This window comes from Symphodus melops (genome assembly GCF_947650265.1).
Source record: "Symphodus melops genome assembly, chromosome: 22".
Classification (NCBI taxonomy): Eukaryota; Metazoa; Chordata; class Actinopteri; order Labriformes; family Labridae; genus Symphodus; species Symphodus melops.
Window position 1 is genome coordinate 11,179,885 of NC_136712.1, and position 23,762 is coordinate 11,203,646.

Below are 23,762 nucleotides of genomic sequence, written 5' to 3' on the forward strand. Positions count from 1 at the left end.
TAGGTTGGAATTGTCTTTAAGTCCTGACAGATTTGTGCGCTCTGAAAAAAAAATGAAGAAAACCTTTCATCTGTATTCAATGTCGGCCTCGAGATACCAATCTGATGACTCAAGCATGCCTTCCTGTCTACCTAGTCTCTACATCTTTTTGCTAAAAACATGGGTGATTGACTCAAATAAAGTTGAAGCCAATGAGAGTCATTTACTCACCTGAGTAGTAGGTGAAGCATTAAACCCACCTGCCACTTCAAGTTTTAGTCATCCGCTTCAGTTTTTTGTGCACAAACAGTCTTAGCAAAGAAGAATAAGAGCAATGCTCCTCTTTTTCTTTTTAACTCTGATTTAGCTGAACTTGAACTTTGTTCAACAGTAACTACTGAAATGCACTAACAATTGCTCTTTATTATCTATGAAAAACCTACAAAGTCTTATTTTGCAGTATGGTTTTGAAAAATTGGAGAGGAATTCATAATAATCCCTTTTAATGGTATGTTGATTTTGGTGGAGTGCTTCCTAAAATGACAGGCCTAAATCTCCCATGGGTGTTTAACTGGATTGAAGACCACTGACTGAGAATGTGGTAGTGTATTAATAATATACAGTATACTGTATATATTTCTTAATTCCATTGTTTAATTAGGCTTTTATTTTGAATTGTCGTACTGTCTTAGGCTGAGAGAACTGTACTTGCTGTTTGAATTTAATCCTTATTTTGAATTAAAGTAAGACCCTTCGTGAGATCAAAGATTACGACATTAACTTAACCATGGAAAAAAATTGTTACGGATCATAACTAAACAGTTCAGAAGAAAGGAACAAAACTGAAATGTCTGCTGTCATGAGATGGATTGAACATCCATCTCATGACATGATCTCATCCATCTGAGTAGTCTAAAAGACAGTTAAATGAGATGTGTCATTCCTTTCCATCACAATGACTACATGGAGACACTGTAGAAGCTTATCCAAGGTGAGCCTAAAAGGGACAAAATAATATTCAATACAAAATGTATGCAGTCATTTGGACTTAAACTAATCTCGATAAACTAGTTAAGGCTGAAGGCCCTCATTGTAAGATGAAAGTACTGTATTGCAGTCTCTTTTCCATTTGCCATCTCCCAGGCTATAAATGTTTCATATCAGGACAAAGATGAACTTTTATATTGAACAGTAATAATAATAATAATAATAATAATAATAATAAATTTTATTTGTAAAGCACTTTTCATTTTTAAATCTCAGAGTGCTACAGAGTTTTAAAAGCATAAAAGGGTAGTTAAAAACACATAAAACATAAAAAGCGGAAAAAAAAAAAGTATTGATTGTTCCTTCTGAAAGAACAAATTAACCCAAGCTATCAAGCAAAATGCCTCCCACAGAATAAAAGAACCAACAGAACACCTCGCTCCAGGGTTCAAACTTTCAGGACTTTTGGAAACACCACACATTGCTCCCCTCGATTACCTTTCACGTCTCACTTTGCATTGTCAACCCTTTTTTAATCAGGTCAGTGAATTAATCCATGCAGTGCATCTGTGTGGAAAAACAGTAAACATCCTTCTATGTATTCCTCATATAAGTGGAAGAGTTAAGTGTTGTTTGGTGATGAAGCGTCAGGTTCAAGAAGTCAAGTGTTTCTGTTTTTTCATGCATCGTTAGAACCATTCTTCTCTTTCAAGGTCATTGGTTGTTTGATGACAGAGCTTGTAATTGAATCTGTAAGGGTCATTTACTGTCCTCCTAATGCATTCATTCCTTCGGGAAATGTTTTTTTTTATCTCTGAAAACCATAGATAATATGTAGTTAGTAGTTACCTGTCTCTCCCCCTTCCGCTTCATCTGCATCTTTCATACCCGATCTCTTTTTCCACACTGACTGTTTAGTAAACTGACTGTTTACAGGGAGGTCATTGTTGCTGACTATAAGACGAATGTGAAGTATTTGATGCATCACTGTGTAACAAAGACTCTCTAATGTGTTTATTCTTCTAAAGTTAACATGTTTCATTCAGGAAAAAAAACAAAGTCTTATTTTTCCATGTTTTTACAGAAATCCTGCAGTGCTGCCTTAAAGCTTTGCTTTATGAAAAGGACCATTCAGAGCGTGTATATTACTGCCCATGTGTGATTCTAGCTGGGAGCTTCTGCAAAAACAACAAGGTAATTTTGTTGTGCTATTGCACGCAGCAGTGAACACTGTCGAGTTTGCCGTTGTCTTTCCGAAGACCACTGTGTCCTCTATTAAACAAAATCAGCCTTCTATTTATTAAGTAGTCTAGCCAAACATGTTTTTCCCATAAGTAGTGTCGTCCCCTAACGTAACAAAACTGTGAATTTTTCACAAAATTAACCGAGTGGTCACAGCCTAACAAGGTTGCATTGTTGCTGTACTGGGAGCACATTTAAAATGAACAAAATTCTATAGTAACTTGATAAATCAATGATCACAACAAATAAAAACAAGTCATCTTTGTTTAAAAGGTGCATGTTTATTGATTTTTCATACCGAACTGCCTTGCAAAACAAACATAAATAAACATAAACATACATAACTACATGTATATTGAACACTTGTAAAACCTTTATATTTGAATTTTAAATCCATCTGCACCTGTAAGGGGTTTAACTAAATGTCCCTAACGCTGAATCTATAAAACAGACTGGATGATAGAAGACGGCATAACCCAAGGGGATCTGACATACACACTGAGACTTAATGCAGGTTGTAAGACAGACAAGTTTAATGATCGCTGTGCATCCGTTAAATACCGTTCACAGCATGCGTCATAGATTCCTTCCAGGTTTAGATTCCTCCATACATGGTATGGAGAATCATATTACCTTTACTCTAAGCATCTATTTAGAATAATCTCTTATCACACTGCTGATCGAGTCAGTACATTTTGCTTCAGAGAGATTACATATGATATACGTTTCTTCAAGTATGATCATAGCTACTCAGAATAGATTGTAGTCTGCCGATATCAAGATCACTTCTTCAGAGTGTACCCATACTGAACGAATAGAGGAAGATTCGTACTATCAGCACCCTTAACAGTATAGTAGAGATGTTCTTTTAAACCAGAGGTGCGTACAACATTGACTTATTCAGTGTCATTTTCTATCCACTAAAGATTTCCTACTCCTATAAACACCACTAGATGGCAGCATTGTACTTTATGTTCTCATATGCTAAGAGTCGCTGAGTAAGTTGTCTGTTTACAATGCCTGGCAGGAATGATCACTCAGAGCCTCCTGAAGATATGCTGACACTATTGCAGATTATTCTCTCCCATCATAAAGGGATGAAGCTTACATGATAACAATGACTTTGTGTGAAAAGCTCTCAGAACAACAGACCATTGTTTAGATTGTGAAGCAGCATGTTGAGAAGCTCATCATGCCCCGCAGCTGATTTCATGTATTCTGGTGTAATAGACACATCAATCTTGAAGTTTTGTTGAAATATGTTCAGTTTAAATGCAAGACACTTTTTCTTTTTTTTCTTTTTTGGTTTTTGTCCAGAATTTTTCACTCAATTCTGAAGTCCAAGATGACAATCTAAGAAATTATAAAAATAATTTGCCATCCTTCTTTCCTATCTTTAAAGCCTTGTGAAGAGGTTTTTTAAAAATAAGTTTTGAAACAGCTTGAATTTAATAGTGATGCCTCTTTATGACCCACAAGAGCAACATTCACGATTCTGTTTTGTATTTTTAATGCCTATAACAGCACCACAAGGTAGGTGTTAGATAAGACGATTAACAACAAGCTCAAAAACATTTTCAGGCTCCCTTTTTTCACATTGCCTTACATAACATGATCACTACATTTCAGTTTATTTTTATCAATTAAACACATATGACAGCATTGTATTTGATGTTAAGAAAATCTGTTACTGGAAACTGAAGGTCTGGCAAGTTGAACTAAACAAATGTCCTCCCTTCTCTTTCTTCATGTTCAAAATCTACTCTCAATGTAAAGTATTGCTAATTTTAGCGTATATAGTATATTCATATTATTTTTTTACATTATTGTTATTCGTTTTTGTTTTTACAAAATTGCATGCTGAAGGACATCACTACAAGGAGAGGAGTTTGTAATTATGCCCTAGAATCCAATGAGGTGATTAAATTTTGCTCTAAAGCCTCTATTAATTGTTTCTGTGTGAGCAATGAACATCCTTTTTTTATTATTTATTTTAGCATTCGAGTGTTTCGAGTGTTTGGCTGCATCCATGTGGATTTATGAGTTTCAGAGCAATACTGTTATATTGTTTCCTTTTCTGTGTATTTCTGTGTATGATCAATATTTCCACGTTTTTCCATCTTGTATGTTCTCTTTGCAGCCTGAATGCCCTAGTAATCTCACTTTGTGTATGTGTCTGTGTGTGTGTATGTATGCGTACCCTGTGTGCACACTCGATTGTTTGTGCTCGTGTAGACGCATGGTGTGTGCCCTTGATGTCCTTCTGTGTCTGAACTGTTGAGTGTTTCCATGCATGAGTACATCTGCGAGACAGAAAAAACCTCTTCTTCTTTTATCTCCACCCACACACACACAGCGACAAGCAGAAGAGTCACCATGGGACCACACACACACAGACATGATAATTACATGTGAAGTGTTGCCCTGTGCCTTCACAGCTGATTAAAATACTGCTGGAAGTTGCTGTGATGGTATTTTCAAGGTCAAATACACAATGTAAATTAAAGGATTTCACCTGTGAACATTTACTGAGTGATTAGGCAGGTTTGGTAAACGTACCTTTTTTACATGCATGGTTCATTGGACGAATGCACGCTCGGAAGAAAACCTAAGGTGTAAAAGTGATGGGAAATCCAAAGGACGATATCAAATTCACCCAAAGAGTTCTGGGAAATTTCTAAGTCGTGCTTCACATGAAGAATTTACTTCCTATAAGTCAAGTCCAGTAAAAGACTTTGGCACGAGCATCTCGAGTTATCCATACTCTCACCCCCTGTTGCTACTTGGCTGTGTAGGAATGTGCAGTCTGTGTGTGTGTGTGTGTGTGTGTGTGTGTGTGTGCCTCCCCAGTTGGAATTGGCTCAAATCACCTATTTGATGTAGAAGGTCACCAGCTAGCCGTCCGCTAATGTTTGCCAATTCTCTGCCCCCCTGTCTCTCTCTGTCTTTCATCACTGCATATGTTTTTCGGAAAACTCAAAAATACCAAGGTAGGGATGACTGCACTTGTGTCTGCGTTGTTCCCATTATATGTAATTCTCAAAATTCTTCCATTTATGTGCATGTTTGCCCTCTCAGATGTGTTTATCTGACTTTAATAGACTTTCCCTTTAACTCCACATTGTTAGCACTGCTGTTTGTGGTCTGCTACACGGGTGTGAAAGGTCTATATACAGCACTTAGAACACTTAAAACATGATGTGCTCATTTCATTTACTCCTGAGAGGCTCTTGAATTATTGACTGAGCTGCAGTACTACATACAGTACTGGGGTGGTTGTGGTTTGCATTTGTGAGTGCTTGTAATCCCTGGAGCCATATATCCTTTAATACTGTAGTGACCTTTTTAAACACAGATGCCATCATCAACACTTGACATTTTTAGTTTTTTAGACTTTAAAAAAAAAAGTATGTAACTTTAAGCTAGATATTCCAAGTACTGTTATCCAGGCTTTCTATTTAAATTGTATATTTATGACTCTTGTAATTAATCTTCTTATCTGATTATACTTTTAATTTCTTTTAGAGAATTAAAACAAAATAACTCAGATCATATTTCTGATAAAATATCTTAAAATCAATGAAATTATGCACACCATAGGATGTATAACTGCACTGATACACACTTACAAAGTGAAGTACACATACAGAGGTATCATAATGAGAAGAGAAGAAGGACACAGAGTAGAGTTTAGTCTTAAAGTCTCTCTTACACAAGTCCAAAAGTGTATCAGTTTTTAAATGCTGGCAGTTTTTTTCTAGAGTTTTGATGCTCCAACAATTAAAGCAGGGTTCTGTTGGGTGAGCCAGGACAAGATAGAGGTTTGAAACAAACAGGAGAACCTCATAAGGAATTTTGTTTTGAACAGGATGTAATGATGTGCAGGTATATTACGCTAATATGCAACCTTTTTTGTATGATTGTGGTTGCAGCACCATGTACCATTTATAGGCGATGTATTCAGTCCGTGTTTATACCATGGCATAGGAGAAAGTATAGCAGAGTAGGGATTTGTCTTTATTAACTTAAGATTTGTCTTTACTAAGTTGATCAGACAGTGTAAACTGCAGGAAATTGGGGAAGAAGAAAATGATATTGATGACAAAAGTGGTGAAAAAAAAACTTAAAATAACACTTAGAAGCACTTAGAATCAAAGATGTTCTGTTAATAATATAGATGCTTTGTAAAACATGCCAGAAACATGCTCATTAGTGTATATGCATGCTTCAGTCATTCTTTCTTATAGTTCAACATACTGTCATTGCAAATTTAGCCATTAGTTCAGAATCAAGTCTGTAAGGGATTTTTCATGTTGTCTTCAAATTAATGACTACAGTATTCAAATATGACTTCAAAGCTTCTTTTTTGTAAGAGCAAATGTTATGGAGATAAGATGCATTTATTGATTCATGCAAATGTAGAATAAGTCACAATCAATGTCTGTATCCCTACAGTTAGATTAAACAAACTGGGTGGAGATTACTTTCAAAGATTGTTCTGCTTGAAGACATGCAAACTGAGCACGTTTGGGGTTAAAACTTAACGAGTCACAGCTGGAAAAAGATTATATTGCCCATCCAATGAGTGGTTTTAAGGAGACATGCCTAGATTTTTACAGTGAGTATGCAGTAACAGCGCAATCGTGATGATCATCAGTAATTCATCTGCCGCTTGTGCAATGTGAAGTTTGAGAATAATAATCTTCTTAGGGCCAATGTCTAAGAGGGAAATCGAATCTATTTATGCAGTAAAGCTTTTTACAGTCTCTGGCATTGATGCAAAGAAAAATCAGGATAATTATGTTTGATTAAACAGTTTCTTTCTTTTAACAGTTGTTTTTGATTGAGATTAAATGAATGTATTTCTCCCTTCTGTCAGGTTTATTCCATAACAAATCAGGCAAGATGATGAAATGGCACGATTTTGTCCAACTCTGTCGATATCACAGCGCCGCCTGTGCGTAAAAAAAAAACAACAAAAAAACTCGAATCTTGCTAATATATTTATTAGCACGTCTGTCGGGCGTGGTTGGCTTGTCTGCCTGGAGGGAGGGAGAGACTGTAGCCGTATAGACTGCTCAAGGGGCTGCTGGATGCTCTGTGATGGATGAGGAGTGACAGATCGGGGTTAGCCGCCAGGGGAGCACAATCTTCTTCCAGCGCACGGTTTTCAAAAAAGAAGGAGGTATAAGACGCTGGACGCGGAGGGAGGAAGGGACGAGAAACAGACCCATCTCCACCCCTCTTCTTCCTCTCTCTCTTTGCCTATCTCTCTCCTAGTAGTCTCGTGCATCACAACATAGTGGGCTATACCCGGACTGCACCGCATTGACGCTACTGCTGCTGCTGTTGCTGCTGCTGCTGCTGCGACCCAACCCTCCAAACTAAGGCATACACAGGCAGAGAGAATTATCTTTTCGGAAGCTGGGCATTGGATGATTGTGCGGAATCTGTGTCTGGATATGCAACATTTCCTTCGCTTACTCTCTTGTTTTTCATTCAAGGTGGATTCGCTGTCCTTCTCGGTAATGTCAAGACTTTAAAAGCAAGACTGAATATTGCAGGAGGGGCTGGTGTTTGCGACTATACTGCATAGTGCACAACACGAATTCGGAATCTAACTTACAAGTTTGCAGAGCTCAAATCATGAATGCAGCACTTTACTTACAGGATTGAGCCCCCCTCTTCACTACCTCCAACATGGGTATTGACTGAGATACAAGAATGCACTTGTGAGGATTAAAGAAACTGCGCTCAATAATTCCTGGATCATGCAGATTCTGCAGCCTAGGACGTTATTTGTGTTGTTGGCACATGCATATGTAATATTATCACTAAGATATAACGGAGAACCACGGAGCAACAGTAGCACATACTCCTCCAGGAGTTTGCATGGGTCACTCCGAGAAAGTCATACAAATAAAGCTCGGGACCGTGCGCTCTCACCGGGGTACGCCACAGGTGCATCCCCGGCGGAGGGCGCAATTTTCCGGGGGACTTTTAATTCCTCTCACCCCTGGAAGAGGCTGGTGGCAGAAGAAACGTGGCGGATTGGACACAACAAACGCGACTTTATTAGGACTGTGACACCCGTGGAGGATCCCAACACAGGCTCACACTTGGGCCTGACGCGCCACCATAATAGGAGGATAAAGTTGAATGGCACGGGGACGCCAGCAGGTGGACACTACAATGCGGCTAAGCTCTCTTCAATGGGACGGGGAGACGGAGGAGGGGGACCCGAGGATGGCGACAGGCACAAGAGAGGCACAAAAGACGAGCAGAAAAAAGCCTGGAAGAGGTGGGGGAGAAACCGCCAGAATAAAAGCGCGGCGGCTTTGGCTCAACCTCACGCGTCGCCGTGGGAACCCATCCCCAAGCCAGTGGCCCTCACCTCCACCGACTTGCCCTTTGACCTCTTCACCAGGAGGCCTGAGTTCTTCACTTTCAGAGAGGAGAACCCCTGGGACGCCACACCGATCACCCCGCCAAACTCGCAGGATTTCCAGGACGAAATCAAGAACCCTTTTTACCCGGTGACGAGCGAGACTTACGGCGCTTACGCGATCACGTGCGTCTCAGGAGTTATCTTCCTGGTTGGGATAGCGGGCAATATCGCCATCCTGTGCATCGTGTGTCAGAATTACTACATGAAGAGCATCTCCAATTCGCTGCTGGCTAATTTGGCTGTCTGGGATTTTGTGCTCATCCTCTTCTGCCTGCCCATGGTGGTGTTTCATGAGCTGACGAAGTCCTGGCTGCTGGGCGAATTCACCTGCAAAGTTGTGCCCTATGTGGAGGTAAACTTGCTTTAATTGCTGCCCCTTTATTTGTAGTACCCTAAATGTGAAGATTACATCGCATTGTAATTGACGTTTGAAGCAATGCCTTCAGGCTGTATCTCCCTCTGACAGATGGTAAACGGCCTCAACCAGTGTCATTTACATATCAGCAACCATGTCTGAATGTGATCACACCTCTGTAGTGACAATAGGCATTATCTGTTTCACTCTGGGGGATGAAAATGAAGCAACACACTCTTGTTTTCTGAGTCTGTCAGAGTTACAGTTTAACATCCCTGACTGGCCAGATAGTAAACAGACTATAGGATGTCACTTTAGCTGACAACAAGGGGACTCTGTTAGTCACTAAAGAGCCTCACCTAGCCCTTTGGCACTCACAAAAATAGACACACACACACACGAATGCATACTAGGATTTAACATGATATCACTTACATCCTGTCTACTCTGACCTTCTCCCACTTTGCTCTTTTGTATGTTTGTCCTTTACACACTGGTTTTTCTGCAGTGGTGGATGCTCCACAGATTATTTACACCATGACCATGCTTCCCTTTGTACCCTTACTGCAGCCACACCACATTCACTCACACAAGGTGCTTTTGTTTAAATGGGGGTCTTAAGCTTGTTTTGCACGGTTGCATCGTCACAACCTAGCTTAAGGGAGGATTCAAAGGGAGGTTTTCAAGGTTTATCTTAGCCCAAAAGCATTTTAAAGATTACTGAATGCAATGGCGTTGGGGTGGAGGGGGGGGGGGGGGGGGGGGGGGGGGGGGGGGGGGGTGCTGCATGAGCCTAAAATGTAACCAAACCCTGGGAAGAATAGATTAGAGGAAACAGAGTTTCTTTAGCTTCTATAGCCAGGCAGGCCCCACCCTCCAGAGACTCCAGACAGGCTGTGACGTCTTGCAGTGGTAACACAAGTAGGTGAAAGGTGTGTTGTTATCCCCCTTTTGCTTTCAAGAACGACAAACGCTATGATGTGATAAATTCTGAAATAAAAAGATTATTTCAGGCATGTACAGCAGAAAGATGACAGATTTTTCTTGTGTCTTCAAATGCAGTTTTATAGTCTCTCGATTGAGGAATGATTTCACTGATAGGTCTGCATGATAACAGATCATATCTCGAGTCATTGGTGCCGTTTCAGCCATTTTAATTTTTTTTGCTGGAGTCAAAGGGCCACTGAAAGTTTCACATGCATTTGCAGTGCTCCAAGTTATTGTCAAGTACAGATCACAGGCATTTGCACCATTTTGTCTTTGCTGCTGCTGTATTGCATTCAAGCTCTTCCTCACTGACCACATAAACATGTGCAGTATCTGATGTTATTTGCAAATACATTGTGAGTGCATGTGTTTTAATTAATTGGGGATCAGGGGGAGACACCGCCCCCTCCCTGTGTTATTGCATATGAGCTACCAAAGAACCACAGGATGTGATTTAATATCTGGAAGTGCAAATGTATATTATGAATGCAAGATATACAGTATGTATGTTAAGATATGTTTTTTATAGAGCATATCTATCAGAAAAACATACTGGGGGCTTGTATGTGGTTTTATTTTGTCCCCAGAATGTGTGTGTGTTGGGATGTGTGTGTCAAACAAGGCCGTGAATAATGCAGCCTGGGGCCCATTCTCTCTCTGTGGATCATTCAGAGAAACACACACATTTCACCCTATGGAGTGACTTTATTCTTCACTTAACCCAAATTCAGTCACCAGGGACATGAACATTTTGCCTGAAATATAGACACACAATCTCTGTCACACATGCTTGAAAGTACACATAATGTTCTCACAGACACATTCAGGCTCATATGAAAACCAGGCTTCATACGTGTGTGCATGCATAATATAAGAAAGTTGTAAAGATATTTTATCACAGTCCCCTGAGTGAGCCTCCCTAGGTGGTGCCTTTAGTAAACCTTGTTTTGTTCTGTGTTGTGTAGAGCTTGGACTATTCCAAAACCTCAAAGAGAAAAACAAATCTTCGGTGTGAGATGTGAGGAAACATGACAGGAAAACTGCAAGGATTCTGCACAAAATAAAGACGTGGGTTGCAGCCAGAATGTCAGACACGCTTCGTTTTCATGCTGCATAAAACTCCTTTTGGAAATGAGGCACAGAGCAGCTAAAACAGGCAAAACTAATGTGCAATAATTGAGTTTTTACACCTGATAGCTGATTAGGATTAGACTTGAAAGTAGGCTAAAGTAAAGAAAATAACAGGTGCAGAAAGCATTTTATTAGTCAGAGGGGGAACTGAGTCATTTGTCAAGGTTCATCTAAGAATCATGCTACTGTAACCCTGTGACATTAAAATGTTTTTGTCTCATAAACTCAAAATGAAGAGATGCTTACAAATCACTGCGTTTTATTGGCAGAGGCCTGTTGGTTAACGCTTAGCAGCACAACATCATAGTAGTTTACAAGCTGTTTTGATTATGCTAGTAACAGACACAGCACATCATGAGGGGCCAGAAGTAGTCCCATGTATTGTGCTGAAATTGGTGGTAATGGCAAGACATACATCAGCATGACACATATGCAATCCCTCATATAGACACTGCACATCTTAAGCTGTGTAGGTGCTATAAGAAACATTTGTTTCTAATACAGTATATTTGGAAAGAGTAGCTGTACAATGGTAAAATATGCAATGCAATTTATACAAACAGAGTGAAATCAATTGTTATTTTGTCACATTTGTTCATTGTACAGCTTTCAGTTGTAGACAACCAGCTGTGTTTACACCCACTTTCTTAACCCTGATTTACAGCTAATTACAGCTGTGAACATCATGTGGGACATAAATCTCACAACTCTCTAAGGGCTCATTCATACCTCTGTTGTGTATTGGCCTTTCCACAAACAGGCCGGCTTTTCTTGGCCTGCTTTTACCAGATGATATATAGTATGAAGCATAAACGTTTGTATCAATTAAATAGCCAAGGAGCGAAAATGTTGTTTCTTTGTGGAAAAATATGTTACAACTTTAGATATATTTTTATGTCCCTGCTTTTAGATAAAAAAGGATGGTATCATCTGTGTGAAGTTGAATTTTGTATCTGTAATTGAGTCTATATGTGCTGAAACAGATTACAGAAAGTTCTGCTGCTGAAACGTTTAGCTCACATTTCCTCTCTGCATTTCTCTGTCATACTTTACCATTTTACGCTCAAGTTTGTGGTGAATCGTTCAGTATGTGTGCCTCGTACATCTTGCTGCTGTGTTGTACAATATGGTATAGGCTGTCTTTATATGGTACAGTGGGCTTCAGCAGGCAGAGGAGGGAGAAACAGATTATTGGAGTGAAGCAAGAAATAGGCTGAGGAAAGTCAGAAAGTGATAGATTGGGGAAAAGAGTGAGCTGCAAGGAGCCACACAGGGCCAGAGGTAGGCCCATGCATTGCGCTGAAATTGGTGGTAATGGCAGGACATACATCAGCTTGACACATTCACATTCAATCTTGCAACTCATACAAATTTGGTTTCTCTTCATGGTTCTGTAGAAATATGTGGCCATTTCACAGAACCAGGAGAGCCCAGGTACCTTTAATGTCTTTCATTCTATATATATTTCAAAAAGTTGATGACTAAAGGTCCAATCACTTGCTTTATACCCACACATTCTTACTTACAGATTTCATGTGGCAGCTTGTGTAATGGCCATATGATTCAACATATGACATTGTTGTATTTAATATCAGATATATATGCCTGTTATAGATAGCTTAATATAAGACATCAAATAAGACTTTGAAAATAATTCAGTGAAGTTATCAATGATATAAACAACTTTTGGTTAGACTGAAAGCGTGCTGAGACCCTTTGATATTTTGTGCAAAGAATATGAATCTGAGCTATAAAGCCATGGCTATAACAGTAGTGTTTTATATTCTGATATCAGTATCTGTAGCCTATAACAAGTCTTCCGGCCTAGATATATAATTGGAAATCAATGAGTAGGCTAGTTATGCAAGTCAATGCACCAATCTGACCCCATGATTAATTTGTGTTCCCCCAACCCTGCTCTTCTTCCTGTTTTCTGCCAGCTTGATGTATACATTTTTTAATCACACTGGTATTGGGATTAGTGCTTGGGTTAATACTAGGTATTATTGCTATATTTTATTAATATTATGAGGAGAGGAAAGAATACTATCAAGATTCTGGAACATAGAAACAATTAAGTAAGGTTTAGCGGCCAAACAGTTGTTACTAACATAGTCCAGATTAAACATAGGTATGCTACATGACTAAAGTGTCCACGACAGAAAAGGTCAACTTTCAAGGACCTCAGTTTCAACTTGCTACAGAAAAAGAGACCCAGTCCCCTTGCTGAAAGTCCTTTGGTTTTGCCACTGATCACCAAGTAGGAAATTAATGTTGAAACAAAACGCCAAAGAATATAGCAATCAAAAATGAACAAGATCTAATGTGCCTTTTCTGAAAAGTGAATAAAGAAAATGGTCTGTTTATCCACATTTGTCTATATATTAAACTATCTGGCCTGTAGACAAGCACACACAAATATGTGCACATGCACAAAGTTAGTGGGGTGTGCTGATCTTCCAGATGGGTGGGATGGCCTTCTCTGCACTGATCACTGCCCACGGCTGTTCTCCCCCTCTCTTCTCTCTGCATCAGCTATCAGTGATTAGAAGCAGGCCTCAGGGGGAAGACACACACACACACACACACACACACACACACACACACACACACACACACACACACATACACACACGTGCACAATGCACTTCCGTACATACAGTGTGAATGCATTTGGGCACACAGACACACACACCCACTGAATGCATACACGTATAACACAACACATTGCAACTACATAGTTCCCTCCCTCTGCCCGTCTATTAGACACACCAATGGTCGTTAATTGGATGATATGTAAATTATTCAGGGTCTATAATTACTTGCTACATTATGCATGATGGTGAGTCCATTCAATCAGCTCGTTGTCCATGGATCAGTAGATATTGTGCTTTATATAATGAGACAAGACCATATAAAAACAAAAGTGAAGATTAGGCTTGCTGTTGGTTCCAATCAGCCCAATTAATAATTATCCATATAAATTACTATTCATGTAAATATTCATTGGACGATCTTCTGCCTGTGCTGATGATGCAATAAAAAAAGAACAGGAACAGCGTATCAGTTTCAGATCAACATGTAACAGGTTGGCAGATGCCATAGAAAATGAGAAAAATTTAATATGAAAGCAATTGATATTTATATTTCCTCAAACGTAACATTCTTAGACAGGGATCAATGACCTGGAACTTTTTTTAAGCAGCTACTGCACACTAAGAAGAGAATGCATTTTTTAATGTCCAGGGGAAATCTGCCACATGTGAGGATTTAATTTAATGGAGGAGAAATTTATTGTAGGCAAGAAACTGGCTCAGATATACTGAACAAATTATGGCAGGAATAAAAGCAACAGCATATAGGGAGAAACTGTACCATCGGTACTGATTGAATTTAAGAAAAGAACGACGAAGATATATGGGAGAAGAGATTCTGACTCATGAATTCCATCAGATTTCTGTTCCGTGCTATTTGAGCCTGCTTTGTTCCTAGAACAAAAAAAGTAAAAGACTGAATGTTAATAATATCTTTGAGAACTGATGATAACCAGGTCCATTTCTGAGCTTTCATTTGCAGCAACATTCTTCACACGGTGTCTTGCAGCCCCATGGGGTTACATTTCTGGTGCTTGGTCGAAAAAAGTTTACTTTAATCAGGAGGGAGTTGGTAGAGTCATTTGTCCTTAATATGATAGTTTTATCAGCTTAGGTCTTGCATTGACGAAGAAGTGTGGTAGCGGGAAAATACAGAATAAGAAAATTAACAAGTAAACTATAGTAAATGAAGAAAATAATGACTCTGAAATATGGGGGTTTTATCATTGAAGGAAATACAAATGATATTGGTTATCACAGTTATTTGCATTAAGGTAAGAAGATAACATTACTTTAGAGTGGTCCAAGTAAAATAATGATGATGGCAATAACTTAGAATTTTAATGGTTCAATACAACAAAAATATTTCAAGCGAGTTTTGCTTTGTTGATGTAGCTTTACTTGTAACATTTCTCTAAGGAGATTAATGTAAGCTTTATTTTATCAGAAAAAAATAACATTTTCCAAGTAGCTTGTGAAACCCTGAAGTGGAACAACCTTTAAGACCACAACTTTGTATAAATATGACAGATAGAAGGCTCCAACATAGAGTTAGAGGTGTTGTATGAGGCGTGTTATTTTTGGAAAGGACTAGGCTAGCCTTTTCCTTCTGTTTTCAGTCTTTATACTAAGCTAATTAGTCGTAGTTTTCAACACCCCGTCTCTTTATATATTTACCACATGGCCTAATACACTCATACCCACAATGAAATGTACATTTTATTAAAATATTCTGCATAACTGTGGATGTGCACAGACACACATTTGGTTGCACGCACACACAAACATCAGTTTCCTGTCTCTGTCCAGCTGTGAGACTGATGGCGGCTGTCAGGAGCAGTGTCTCTGCTTAGAGTTATGGTCTGCTGGAGCCTGCACTGGGTCACACACTCAACTTACAAACAGGACTGCAGCTGGAATAGCCCCTTTGTCTCTGTTCCTCATTACGATCAGACTGTATGTGTGTGTGTGTGTTTGTGTTGTTGTGTTTTCACATTAGCCCATTCATCACCTGATAACACCCATTACCCCTGACAGTGGCTGTAGTCACAGTGTGGCCACACAGGCTCCACCAGTCCTTGTTAAGACCCAATTAATAATACAAGACCTATGTGCCACCAGCTCACGGGACCTTTAATCAGGAAGTTAATGGGCCGTTGTTAAAAACAGCACTCAGGGAAAATGTCTTTCTCACATGCTGTGCAGATGGAGACCTAGAACCTTGAAAACATTTGTTGTAGATGAAAGACATTTTCTTCTGTTCTTTTTTGAATCCTTGATGTCCAAGGTTTGAAAGAAAATGGATGACATGAAGAGCAAAATTGACCTCACCTATTAAAGAAGGCCAAAGAATGCAGATGTAAAATAAACAGAACCTGATCTTGATGCTGTATTTTTAAGGATTACTTCAACCTTTTGGGAAGTCCCCATACCATATTTATTGTATCATACCACCCATCATGCAGAGAAATGATAATAATCTCAGGTCGATACAATACAGTTAGGTTAGTCTAGTTTAACATGCGGACCGCTTATATAGTTTTATAGGGGTAATATGGCAGAATATTTTTCAGCTAGGTACAAAATTTTAAACCACAACTGCTAATTTAAACCTAGTCATAAGTGGGCAACTGGTAACTAAGCTAGCTGGCTCCCGTGCTTTATTTAACTTACAGACATGGAAGGGGTGCCATCACTGTTCATAACCAACCATTGACAACAAGCAAATGCGCTTAGCGAAGTTGTTTGTTAGTAAACTACTAATGGTTTTATATGGGAGACTGTTTCTCAGGTTTCAAAAAAATTACACAACTCCAAAAAGGTTCTTCTGCTGCTATTTTAGGCAAGCCAGTTGTACACTGACGCTTAATGTATTTATTTTTTTTAAGTTGTTTTTTCTGGCTTTTTTTTAGCCTTTATTGTTAAGAGGAAAATGGATAGGGTCGGAAAGAGGGGAGCGAGAGTGGGGAGAGACATGTGGGGGGGTCTGTCACAGGCCGAACGCGAGCCCGGGCCACCCGCGCGAGGACTGTGCTTCGGTATATGGGGACGCGTGCAATGCCACTGCGCCACCAAAGTTAGTTCCCTGACCGGGAATCGAACCCGGGCCGCAGCCCTGCTTAATGTATTATTGATTTTCTCATCCTTCTTTTGGCTTTTTTGCAAAAAAAATAAAATAAAATCCTGTTAATTTAAGAAAAATGCATTTCAGATTAAAATTATAATACTTTAAAACACGTTTTTCAACCTTGAGGCAACCCTGCCATCTTTAAAGCAGGTGAAATGAGCATGAACATGACAGGGTCAAGCCACTGTTTGGAAGAAATGTCACATTAACATTTTTAATCATTCTAAAGATGTCCTGTTGCTGTCTTCCTGTCACTTTGAACTGTCTCTCACTCGTGTGATATGTCCCTCTACATTGCATTTTATTTCTTCATTCTATTTCATCCCTCTTTTTCTCCCACTCCTCTGCCCTTTTTTCCCCATTCTTCTGTCCCTGATTCTTGGTCTCTCATTTGCATAAACCCCATCCACAAACACAGCTTCATCACCCCACCAGGCCTGACTCTGGACTCTCTATCTGTCATCTCCCCTGTAGCACAAAGCTTCACTTGTTCACCCAACGCTCACTCTCCGCCCCAAACACGCTGATCAAAGCTGGCTTTCCTGGTCCTCCATGACAGCCTTTAAAGCTGTTCCAACCCTGTTGTTCAAACCATGAAATATTCAGGATGTGCAAGCACCTGTCCATGTATGCTGGATGGGTATTTGTATACTGTGTGTTATACTTAAAACTATCACATATGGAACTACAGGTGTGCTTGCTTGATGTGCCTGTGTAACTGCAAATGCAAACAAGAAGCTCTGAAAAGCACCTCAAAAATAAAACATCTGTCCTGAACAGTTAACAATATAGTGATGGGAGATGGTAGATTAAATCTCAGCGAGTGTAATTTCAGTGAAAGGTATCAACACTTCAGAATAATAGAGAATCGAGTGAGCACAGCTGCCATATACTGTATCTGTTTCGGCAATAAATTGAAGGTGAAAGGTTTTTTTATTTGTTTGGGAATCAGTTTGTGTCAAACTCTGTTTCAATTTAAGTGCCAAAAGTGCACCAGAGTGCTACTCATTTCTTCATGGACAATGCCTAGAAAGAGCTAATGCATTATAAAAACAAATCTAAGATATCCTTTTGTCACACAGGGGAAATTTATTTTTTTGTCAGTTCATTGTAGTTTGTTGAGCGTCATGTTTAGGCTGTTTAATCTGTAGCCCGTCGTTTATTTCCCTCTGCTCCCTGGATTTATGCATTTTGGATTATCTGTATTTATTATTTTGAAGGGTTTTTTTGCCTTTTGTTGGAATAAATCACCTTTTTGTTTTATACCTACAATTGGGTCCTCCCTCCTCCCTCCCTTTCTACTGTATCTGTAATCTCTGTATCTGTGACAGCAACAGAGTCTTTTGTGACAGCAGATTTTGACTTTCAAACAATGCTTTGTATAGTTTACAAAATCAACAGAAGAGTATTGAAGAATATTCTGGCAGACACAAAACAGAAAGAAGCTTGCATGGAGAGCACACTGGTTGCATAGATATATTCTAAGGTCACATCAGCCCACCCCTTCTTCACCAGGAAAACTTACTTGGGGGCTGGCAGAAATAATTACAGGAAAAGTGGGAGTGAAAGATTTGGCTGCTAAGGTTAAAACATTTATCTCAATTTGGAAATTCAATAACTTGTCTACAATATTTTCCAAGTGTTAAAGCGCCATAATTATAGTACAAACTATATATATGTATTCTTTTCTTTTACGTCATGTCATTTTCTGTTTATACTTACTTGTTAGTTAATAATGTACATATATATGCCCAATTACTGTACATTTTATGTTAGCTTCGGGGGGTCACCTTAGTTACAAGGATTCCTGCGGTTAACCAAGTCATACTACAACAAGGATTGCAATATCTATCACATCCATGCATGACAAGTAGTAAACACTTTGTTTTTTAACCACTGCTATGAAAGGGGTAGAGATAGATATGGTAGTCTACATATTTGTATCAGTTAGCAAAAAACGATATCGGAACATTTCTCGATTTTGAATGTGTTCGACAAACCCAATCACGTCTATGCAACTTTAAATGAGCTTGATAAACTTTTAAAGGAATGAAATGAAAATGGAAATAGGGCTATAGCTCAAGACTGCTTCTCAGACTGGCTTTCTTAGTATGGGTAACTCACTGTAAAATGACAAAGTCTTCCAAGTGCACTTAAATTCTGACATAATCACATAAAGGCTTAATCTGCCCAAAGTGTGAATAAATACTTACATAAATACACTTCGTTTAGAGCGAATCCAAGTTACTTTGGAGTAAAGCTGCCTCACTTGAATACCTAATGAATGATTATTGTTGTACTTTGGATATAGTGCATAACAATTTGCTATTATTACAGTCACAAGATTGTCGCAAAAACTGCATGTGACAAACTGTAGTACCCTTCAGCACAGTCACAAAGACCTTAGTTATAGTGAAGGATGCTGGAGCCTGTAGGTGCTTTGTTTATCCCACTTTCTCATCCCTGTTTCGCATGGTCGCTCTTCATTAGCCTGGTTAGGACATCCATGTGTGTCATGGGGTCAGTGTGTGTTTGTAGGTGTGTGCGCATGTGTGTGTGTTTCCGGCATACACACAAAACAGCTTGCATCGTGTGTAGTTTGTACATCTATATCTGTCCAGGATGTATGTGTTTAAAGCTCTAAAGCCGAGGCTCAATGGGGCCATCTGGGAAGCTTGCTTGTGTAATTAAATTTGATATGAAGGGAAGAGAGAAGGAAGGAGTGGTATATAAAGTGGAACAAAGCACAAGGAGAGAATGAAGAGTAAAAGAAGAAAAGAGATAAGGGAGAGTGAGGAAAGGTAAGGAAGGTAAGGCAGGATGGAGAGTTGATGCCGGAGGCGAAATTATAGAGTTAGCTGGTTCATGTAGGGACAGACAGGCACACATGCACACACTCGAACTGCAGAACATTGCTTTGCAGGGTGCCCACTCTGCCAAAATGGCTGTTAATCCAACAGATGCTTTCCCATGCTGTGGAAATTTATGTGCTCTCTGATGTTTTTTTGCATTGAGAATGTCAAAGCAATACTGCCTAATAGCTGTAAAAAATGTAAAAGGGACATTTTTGACTGACACGTCATTGGGAAAACAATGAAATGTTAAGGAAGTCTGTTAATTAGTACAACTCGCTTTGAGTAAAGGGTGCGAAATGCATTTGAATGAATGAATGCAGTAACAACAGTTTATAATCCACCATGTCACTTGCTGGCTGTGTCTCTATTCCTGTCTGCTTTCCTTTCTCTCTTTCACACACATTCTCACTCACATGTTACACTGTTAATAGCAGATTCAAGCGTTCCATTGTGCCACTGCTTGTAATTACACGACTATCAGGTGCACCTACAGCCAATACCATTACAGTGTGTCCAGTTGTTTATTTACGGGCAGGCTGCTGACTTGTCAGCTCGTAGAAAGGCCTTTATTTGTGTGTCAGGCATGTGGATCTACTTGTTTACTTAACTGGCAGCTTTTCTTTAAGATTCTGCAAGATAATGTCAGACTATTTTCTGCACTGGAGATCATTTTGTCTGTTCATTGTTATTCTTTTTTTCATAAAAGGCTGAATACCTGACAAGCTTGACTTCAATATTACACACATCTCAGCCCATTTGTCAGTTGAAATTGGATTGCATTATCTGCTGTTGATGTAAACTCTGAGGGTTATATATGTTTCTCTTCAGGCATGAATTTCCTCTAAAGGCACCACAATTGAAAACCATATCAATGTAATTACAAATGATTGACATACAGTATACGTAAGTAAAGAAGTACACCGCTTTTTTAATCCCAGGAACTTGTTTTTAAGAGACTAAAAAGTTCATTCATGCCTGGTTTTGTTCCCTCCAAGTTTCAAAGATCCATGAAGAAAACGCTGCTTATGAATGAAAAGTTACACCGAGGTTGCTGGTTTGTGGAGAAGGCACCTGGTCATATGATACAATACTTAGTGGTTGCATGTCCTCCTAATCCTGATGCTGATTTCAAACTGTTCTGTTTAGTAAATGTCATCCCCCACTTTCTTTGCTTACTTCCTGTCTGTCAAGCTGTATTATCTCTTAAAGGCAATAAGGGCCCAAAATATAAAAAGAAAACAAAAGTAGCTTTGCAATGGTAATTTTTCATTAGTAAAAATCCTCACCACTGCTCAACTCTGGGGTTTTTACCTATTTAATATAAATTGCAGGGAGCGCCAATAGCCAAGTGGTTACGTTGAGTGCACCATTTACAGAAGCTGTAGTCCTTGTCGCAGCAGCTGTGGGCTTCAATCAGACCATGTCACCTTGCAGCATGTCATCCCCTACTCTTTCCAACATTTCCGGTGTCTTTTCAGCCTTCTTTTCCAATAAAGGCAAAAAACAGCTTTCAACATAAATCGCAATTCAGCAAGAGTATTCCTCCCAAGCATTTTACCCTGCATTAAGTACCATGCTGGATGTTAAATAATAGTGAAATCAATATTAGCCACTTCTTCCTGTGAGTGCTCAAAATATTTGAGCATATTATCACAACAAGTCAGATAACTTAATGCCCCACTTATCTTAAATATGTAGCATGTCATTCCGAAACAACAGGACTTGTGTTTTCAAAGAGTCACACAGTACCAATATGTAGAGCAGAGACCTTGTAGGATGTAAAACAAGATCCCTGGGACTGTTTAGTACATAAGGAAATGCACAGCGTACCTCCTAAAGTTGCTCGTCCCTGAGGAAAATTCCTAAAGGAATAACAGCTTTTGATTCTGATTTAAAGTGTTCTATCTTTTTTTCCTCAGGTGGCCTCCCTTGGTGTCACTACCTTCACCCTGTGTGCGCTCTGCATTGACCGCTTCCGTGCTGCCACCAACGTCCAGATGTACTATGAGATGATTGAGAATTGCACCTCCACTACTGCAAAGCTAGCTGTCATCTGGATTGGTGCTCTCCTCTTGGCCCTTCCAGAGCTCCTTATCAGACAGCTGGTAACCGAGGACACAGGGATGCCAGACGAGCCTCCTGTTGAACGCTGCATTATCAGGATATCCACTTCCCTTCCTGACATGCTGTACGTGCTGGGATTGACATATGAGGGAGCTCGGCTGTGGTGGTGCTTCGGCTGCTACTTCTGCCTCCCCACCCTTTTTACAATTGGGTGCTCACTGGTGACGGCACGAAAGATCCGGCGTGCAGAACAGGCAAGTGTGCGCAGCAACAAGAAGCAGATACGACTTGAAAGCCAGATGAACTGCACTGTTGTGGCACTAGCAATTGTTTATGGTGCATGTGTAGTGCCTGAGAATATCTGCAACATTGTCTCCGCTTACATGGCAGCAGGTGTTCCTGAGCACACCATGTCTGTGCTACACCTTCTTTCCCAGCTGCTTCTCTTCTGTCGGGCCGCCGTCACACCTGCACTGCTGCTTCTTCTTTGCCGTCCACTGGGCAGGGCCTTCTTGGACTGCTGCTGTTGCTGCTGCTGCTGTAACCATGCCCCCTCTTCAGCTACGGCCAGCGACGATAATGAACACGAGTGCACCACTGAGCTTGAGCTGTCGCCTTTCAGCACCATCCGCAGGGAGCTCAGTAACTACACACCGGCAGGCTCCAACTGCTAGACAGACATTTCTCATAAGGGATGGAGATTTCACCTCCGTGCTTTTGGCTAGCATTTGTCAGACTTGGCTTGGAGAAATTTGCCTTACCCGATCTGATCACACTTTTAAATGGGAGCATGGATAAAGTCAGACTCTAAATAATCACATTCAGCCAGTGTCCTACGTCCTCAGTGTTCATTTCCTTCAGAAATACTGTACATTTACAGTAACTATTTTACACTTGTTTTACAGGAAAGATAACCCATTCATACCCTGGGGTGCTCTTCAAACAGGGTCAGTACATATTTTTAGCAATTCAGCCTGAATCCTTTAAAACTGTCCCTGCCGTAGACCGTGTATGCCTAAATATCTTTGGACAGATGGGATGGCTTTTTAACCCCAATGCTGTCTGGATCTTCTCAAGGGATTTAAATCAGATACATTTCTTAAAATTATCTTATCCTACAGCAAAAAGAAATGCCATAGATCCCCTAGGCCTTGTTAACTTCCTGACAAACAATGTATACTGTACACTATAATGTACATGTAGCCAACAGTGTGTACAGGATGTGTCACAAAATGTTAAAATGAAAGACACTCTTTGTCATGATTTAAAAATAATCAACGTGAATCCCTTTGGAAATGTATCCATTAAAAAAAACAAAACAGAAAATGGAGTTCAGCTCTGTATAATAACACACCACCCAGATAAACATTTGGGCTGATACTGCCTATAGACCTACATGACTTTGTTTACAGACTATACAGCTGTAAATGTACAGTTCATATAATGCAGCACACATGGGATCAAGGCTTATGGTAATTAAACTAGCTCAGCACGTCTTTGCAGGAGAACAACAAAGAGGAGAGTGGATTCCCCATGTACACAAGAATACTTACACTGAAAAATATCAAGCGGACTTAAACACAACTGGGCTGGTCTCAGACAAACATCTACAAAGAATTTGGATGTTTGGAATAGACTTACTGAAATCGAATTTAGAATTGAATGAAGTGGAATGGAAACAAATTAAAAACTACAGATTGAATTGAAGAACTTGGAAAGAAAATACATACCGGACTGGAATATAACTGAAAGGTATGGACTCAGCATGGACTGTACTGAATATAAAAATCTGCACTACACTGTTGTATCATGTTACGCCTCACACGTCGGGCTGTATATAATCTGTACTCTTTTTTTGGTGCTCTTATGATGAATGCACTGTAAACAACAGGTCCATCGGTTCGACTTAGAATCACAAGTAATTGATCTGGGGACTGTGTTTTTGGTCAAGAAGACAGATTACAGTTATCTGTGACTCTCCAATAAATGAAGT

General features: G+C 39.7%; 1 protein-coding gene across 1 annotated transcript; it reads left to right on the forward strand.

The window, feature by feature from the left end:
* Positions 1–7,193: 7,193 nt before the first annotated feature.
* Positions 7,194–23,034, forward strand: gpr37b (G protein-coupled receptor 37b). The gene is made up of 2 exons (XM_079335565.1): positions 7,194–9,008; positions 21,625–23,034. Exons 1-2 carry the CDS (start codon positions 7,980–7,982, stop codon positions 22,441–22,443), a joined length of 1,848 nt encoding a protein of 615 aa, XP_079191691.1. The 5' UTR covers positions 7,194–7,979; the 3' UTR covers positions 22,444–23,034.
* Positions 23,035–23,762: the final 728 nt, after the last annotated feature.